This window comes from Mixophyes fleayi, chromosome 12 (genome assembly GCF_038048845.1).
Source record: "Mixophyes fleayi isolate aMixFle1 chromosome 12, aMixFle1.hap1, whole genome shotgun sequence".
Lineage (NCBI taxonomy): Eukaryota > Metazoa > Chordata > Amphibia > Anura > Limnodynastidae > Mixophyes > Mixophyes fleayi.
The window spans coordinates 75723298-75730231 of record NC_134413.1 but is presented as its reverse complement, the minus strand read 5'-3'; the positions used below and the strand labels follow the sequence as shown (position 1 = coordinate 75730231).

The following is a 6934-nucleotide window of genomic DNA, read 5'->3' as shown; positions in this document are numbered from 1 at the left end:
TAATTACTACACACAAAGAAAAGGTACAGCTATGGGGTCCACTGTGGGCCCATCTGAGGCTAATATTTATGTTGGAGGTTTTTTTAAGCCAGATGTATTTATGAGGGCAAACCTTTCAGGCACTGTATTGTTAAAGGTTCATATATGTATTATTTAGAAAGCCAGTTCTTGCAAAACCTTTTTAAACTACAACTCCTATAGTACCGCACCTGTTAGAGACCCCAAAGGCTGAATGTTAAGAGTAAAAAGATTATACTAACAGCTTAGCTACAAATATGTTTTATCATATATAGATACTATGAAAAGTCACGCAAGAACAGCAGCGAGACCCTCAATGACTCCATGAACTAGGAATATTCTGAATACATTAGTTCATACTGAACCTTTCTCACTCCACTTGCCGTATATTATTTAATTGGTATAATCACCTGCATGTTTCACTATCTACAGCGCTGCTCAAGAGGTTTGTGCTTTACGAATAAATAAAAATCATCTCATCAATACTTTTATAACTATATAATAAACATTACTATGCAGCTTATAAAGGAGTATCCCCCAGGACTTCCATAATTAAAGTTATATTTAATATTATATTTATTACAGCGAGTTCCCCCTGCTCCCACCCCCAACACTGCAGGACTTTTTGCATTCTGTAACAAGAAAAAAACGTTTATTTTGTGCTATACAACTAATTTGTAACACAAAAGGAACTCTATTTTGTGGCGTAAAATCTATGGCAGTACACCAAAACCCTTGTTTTGTATTTAGAGTAAATTTTTGTGGGACAACAACAACCAATTCTGGAAAGGGTTTTGCTTTATTATGTAGGTAAACTGACTGTCTGACAAGAGGTACAGCATACAGAGTTATAGCATACAAGTATATCCAAAATATACAATGGTCTGTGCACAATAAAGAACATTTTCAGGTTACAACTCAATTCACAGGAATATTTTGCACCCAATATTAGTGGCAAGTTATGACTATGACCCCCACTTAATCATGCTTACTCAGCCACTACACCCGTATTAAAATCTGTCACTTTTGGAAATTGTCATCATTTATTGGCTTTTAAATACTCAGTTTCATAAACATACCTACTATTTGATCCCAAAGGGAAGTTTAAATGGGCAAGTGCAGGAGGTGTGACAACGTGATTCACGTCATTATGGCCAAGCCCCCCTCTATAACATCAATGCATCAAGGCCCCACCGACTTTACAACAAGGAGATGTAGGATCTCGAAGAGGGGGGTCTGCTCTCCCAAGTGTATGGGAAAACAACCATAAATTTGGGGGCCTTACGGATGTTCCGAGACAGTAGGCCTGTATGCGTAGACCAAAAATGTTGTACTGTGCATCAATCAGCATTAAAAGCTATTGACAAATATATCCAAGGATAAATCTTTACAACACTGAGGTTCTAGGCGTTGGCCAACTATAGAATGTTCTATTTCTTTGGGTGGGAGACAATAGAATTTTGGGTAAAATAGAATTCTATTTCTTTGGGTGGGTGACAATTTCCGGAAGGAAGACCAGGAGACATAATTGTACCACCCTTGTCCGAATCGTATTCCTCTTTTCAAAACATCACATGTACATAATAAACCACCTACATTGTGCTGGGGTGTCGGATTGGCACACGTAATCTCATTATCACTGTCCCATACAAGCTGATTATCGTTTTATGTCGCCTAAGAGAACTGAAGCTGGCCCCTAGCCATGAAGGAAACTACCCTGCCTTCCTGCTTTTTATTTCAAAATCAGGAACAATACAGAACTTTTTTTTTTACCCTGCAAAAAACGCCAGTGTCTTCGTAGCATCGTAGTATCCATGTATGGAAATGTACTGGCAAGTAACGGTGTTGATTCTCTCCTTGCTGATGCCACTATGGGGTAAGTGAACTTAATGCCCACCATCCAACGTCTGCAGAGAGTAACGTATCAGAGTAATGCAGAGAATGGTCTTACAGAACTACTGAGCAAAAATGGACCTTTAAATGGACTTTATTTCATTGGCTCTGTGTATTTGTCTAGTGTATGTAATATGTTTATTTTTTGAGGTTATCGTTCTTTTAAATTATTGCTAGATACCCCAGTCCAGGGGTAATTATGATACATAGAGTCCATTATTTTGCAAACATTTTGCATTGTTCTTTAAGAAGTTGCTTATGTGTCCAATGCTTTAAAGGGAAAGTGTTAGAAAAATGTTGTAGGCATGCCATTGGACAAATCGGGACCGTATGTGACGTGACCGAGCAGAGTAGCACGCTGTGGGCGTGGCAGCGTTACTTTGTAGCACGTTGTACCACGCCTCCTAGATTCGTGCCTAATGCTCCCAACCCTGCTCCCTCTCCCAAAATTCACCTCTATATTGCCACGTGCCAGGGTAACAGTGGGACAGTCACCGCAAATCAGGATTGTCCGGCTTAAATCGGGGCAGTTGAGATGGATGTGAATGTAGAACATTTGTAGGTGCATTATATTAGCGTCATAGTGCCTATTGTAATCATTTTATCGTTAGTGTCGTCCTGCTGCTGTGTATTTTTGTTGTTCTTTTCATGATCTTTTTCTATGCTCAGTCGAGTGAAAAGTGCATCAAAAAGCTTTTGTTATACTCATTAAGACTCTATTAATTTCTACGTGTGTGTAAGTTCATATAGCTGATTAAAACAAATGTTGAGCATTCAAAAAAATGTAGGTTGTTTTCTATAACATCCTATCCTCTCCTTCCCCCCCCCCCCCCCCGCACTGCAGGTCTCTAGAGATATGCCACAGGTTTCCACACATGAAGACTATTTTGAGCAGGCTGGTAGCTCACGTGATTTCTTTTAGCTGTAGTAAAAGAGTTAAAAGAGTCATCCCACAGTCGTGGTAGCTGTAAGCTGTAGGAATAGAGTGAGTGGGTGAGTAGAGGATGTTTTCGAAGTCAATCAGGAAATTAGTAAGAAAACCTACGTAGGTATCGATAACAACAAATTTCATTTTAGACTTTTGCGCTGGTTCCCTTTAAATTGAGTTTTGTTATCCAGTATAGACCCTTCTAGGGTTATTTGTAAGTATTATATAAAAGATGTTTCTATAAATTAACTTTATTTTTGCTGTATATTGGAGAACACACTAACACTGTGCTATATATATATACACATTGTTTCCCTTATTCTTACTAGTTACTGTATAGGAAGTAGCAGCTGTGAAAACAATCTATACTTCAGTAACTGAATGGAAATGAAGCATAATATATATTTTCCCAGTAAACAAATTATCTCAAAATGTCAACACACCGAGTAGATTTACCAAACCTCCTAAAAAGTGGAGTTGTTGCCCATAGCAACCAATCAGATTCTAGTTATCGTGTTCTAGAATGTACTAGATAAATGACAGCTAGAATCTGATTGGTTGCTATGGGCAACAACTCCACACATGATGATTTGCAATTCTCTCAGGCGATCTGCCTGATTTAGACCAAATTGGACTGAGTTTGAGCCACTGCCAACAGTGAACCATGGTTGCTACTTGTGGAAAATACATTCGGAAAGCCCTAAGCTACAGCCTCATGTATATTGGTTCATTCCACAAAGTGGCCGCCTCCACTGAGTGCAGGTTACAGGTTGTAAAGACTGATTAAAGACAGACGGTTAATGCATACGCTTACAAAGGTTAAGTGCAGAGGGCCTAGGAGTGAACAGAAACGCAAACATTTTAAATGACCACTGGGGGACAGTGATACCACAGACAATGGATGGGAGCCATTGGTGGAGAAATCCTTAAATTCTCAGTGCAAAAAAAATTTCTTATACTCTATCTTATATTAGAAATCCACAAATATTTCTCACCGTGTTTTGTCATTTTTTGTGGCATCAGGTGTCATCTCAGAGGTGACCGAACAAACGCTCTCGGCAACTTGTGGTGGCTCCGTCTTGTTCCACGTCAACATATCGAAAAACATAGAGATCAACAGTATATTTTGGTCTAGCAATGCAACAGGAAAAAAACGCATGTTGGCCATCGCCAAGCCAGGCAGGCTTCAAGTCATCGATTACAGATTCAAATCCAGGGTGACATCCCAACAACTTGGATTTTCATTAACTCTCAGTGATTTGAAGGAAGAAGACTGTGGTACCTATGAAGCAGTGATATACACCGACGTAGACACCAGACATATGTATTTCAATCTGCAAGTCTATGGTAAGTTATTTGAAGAGCCGATTGATTCTATATTCCTATTTGGAAAGTGGGTCAGAAGTCAACTGTTGGTTAGATATATCCTCTTGCAGTGTCAATCTAACAAGTACCTCAATGCATAGTTCCCACTTTCAGGGAGCAATGCAGTGGTCCCATTTACAAACTATGGCTCTATAATACCAATGTATCTACTGAAAAGTCCAGAAAGGTAGGCTGAGCCTTTAAACCGCTAGCAGTTTCAATCTGGCTCTAACATCCTGGATGGTGCTATCATCTTTCTCCATCAACATGAAGCAATGGAGACCTGTGGTTCAGGTCAGTACAATCTGATGACGACGTGGGTCAGGGGGTTGCAGATGGAGGTTGAGCGCTCCTGTGCCTCCTAACAAAAATTGACACAAAATAATCACCACCCCCGAGCCGCCAAAGACACGTCCACAGGTCACTCAAATACACCCCCAGACATGCTCCTATCTTGCCAATGTAACATAGTAACATAGTTGATGAGGTTGAAAAAAGACACCAGTCCATCAAGTTCAACCTATTTTGGATCTCCTGCGATCCTGCACTTATATTTGAAATTAATCCAGAGTAGGCAACCGCCAATCTGTTTCAATTTTGAAAATCCCCCCAGACTCAATATTGCAATCCAATTTTACCCTATATCCACTACTATCCTTTATTTTAAATTAACGGTCGTATCCCTGGATACACCTTTCCGCTAAAAATTTGTCTAACCCTTTCTTAAACATATCTATTGAATCTGCCATCACAACCTTCCCTGCCATGCCTTTTTTACAGTCTGAAACTCATTTCTGTACCAACTACAATAGGACTTTTATTTTTTTACAATAGGACTTTTTTACAATAGACTTGAAGAAAGGATCCACTGTAAGTCAGGTACTGTGCTGCCGTGGAGTGGGTGTAGCCGACGGGAGATAGGCAAAGCAGGCAGTCAGGGCAGCCGTGATCTAAATGGCTCCAATCAGCTGAAATGGGGAGCCAGGGAGAACGGCCAAGGAAGTAGCTCTGCCAGGGTCCTGGTTATTATAGACCTAAGCTTTGAGGTCCAGAGAGGCTAATGCGCGTACCTTCACACACACTGACACATGGAAAATCGGGACACAATAGGCCCTACCCATGATCTACCCAAACCCTACCTAGATTACCCACAAACACTTTTTGGTGCAGCCCCACCCCTTTTAAGCCCTGTGGAAATGGGGACAAGTTGGGAGGTATGCCTGCATCGACTGTTGTTGCATGGGCCAGATTTGAGAAGGAGTGCACTGCTATGCTCCAAATAAAATCCAGGAGCCAGATCTGGGTGTAAAAACAGTTTTAGGGGAAGAGAAATCCTCAATGTCAAAGAATACAGGTCTGAAGTTCTGCAGAGTGCGTCCTCATTCTATGGCTGCTAGGCCACCCCCCTTAGAACGAGGCTTAAGAGGAAAATGCTAACAATCATTTTTCAGTAATCTGCCAGAAAACAAAAGTCAGCAACTTATAGGTCCATGAAAGAATCCACTGTAAGTCAGGTACTGTGCTGCCGTGGAGTGGGTGCAGCAACACCTTTTATTGTTGCTGGTATACAATACAGAGCCCTTTTTGGTGACTAGTATACAATACAAAGACCATTATGGTAATTAGTATATAGCACAGAGCCCATTCTGGTAAGAAACATACAATACATAATATCAAATCATGTATGGCACCAGCTTCGAGTTATACCTGTAAATGGTACAATCATCACTTGAACAAGCATCACACAGACGTGAAATTGTTTTATTCATGAATAACACTTCTTCCAAACATATTCATTTTAAATGTACATTTCTTTCTTTAATTTAGTCATTTTTCTAATGTAAAGGTAATTACTTATACCAAAACTAAATCCACAAAAACATATTGTTATCCCTGTGGAATTCGTCCAATCTCCTTTCTCTGAATGCATGAAAATCTCTGTTTACTAGAACCATCACTCAGGCGTTGCTCATTGCTTGCTGCCATATGTCTCTAAAAATCCACCCCAAAATCCCAAGTCAATCAATTAAATCAGTAAATAACCTGCACTAGACACTAGCATGTTTAATGTGTAACCTAGATCTACATTGTCTGATTGTGGTTTATTTTTTCCAGCCAAAAACAAGTCCCATCGAAGCCAATGGACACGGATGAACTTCCTTGGGACGGTCAGTCTGGGATTCCTGGTCTCCTACATTGCCACAAAGACGTAATAGTTTTGTCAACTCATAGGATCTCACCACTGGCATCTGAATTACCTGTGTATAGATAGAGTGTGTTGGTCACTTTGAAGTGACCTCCTACCACTTTAGTACTTTCGCTGTCAGTCAAATAAACATTTCACTTTTTCTCCTAAATTGCCGCTCAGTGTAGCTTCATTTGTGGCTTATAATAATGGTGAGAGCGAGGGAACACTGTCTATTACAGTTGCAAATTTCACGTGTGTGAAGTTTTTGTTTTATACAGATCTATTTATTAAAGGGCAAGTATCATAGCTCTCTCTCCCCCCCCTCTCTCTCTCTCTCGCTCTCCCTCTCTCTCTCTCCCCCTCTCTCTCTCGTTCTCCCTCTCTCTCTCTCTCTCTCGCTCTCCCCCCCCTCTCTCTCTCTCTCTCGCGCTCTCCCTCTCTCTCTCTCGCTCTCCCCCTCTCTCTCCCCCCTCTCTCTCTCTCTCTCCCCCCTCTCTCTATCTCCCCCCTCTCTTTCTCTCTCTCTCTCCCCGTCTCTCTCT

At 40.8% G+C, this 6934-nt stretch overlaps 1 protein-coding gene across 1 annotated transcript; it reads left to right on the top strand.

The window, feature by feature from the left end:
• Window positions 1–1781: 1781 nt before the first annotated feature.
• LOC142108177 (T-lymphocyte surface antigen Ly-9-like) lies at window positions 1782–6561 on the top strand. The gene is made up of 3 exons (XM_075191796.1): window positions 1782–1894; window positions 3863–4186; window positions 6320–6561. The coding sequence occupies exons 1-3, from the start codon at window positions 1837–1839 to the stop codon at window positions 6415–6417; spliced, it is 480 nt and encodes a 159-aa protein (XP_075047897.1). The 5' UTR covers window positions 1782–1836; the 3' UTR covers window positions 6418–6561.
• Window positions 6562–6934: the final 373 nt, after the last annotated feature.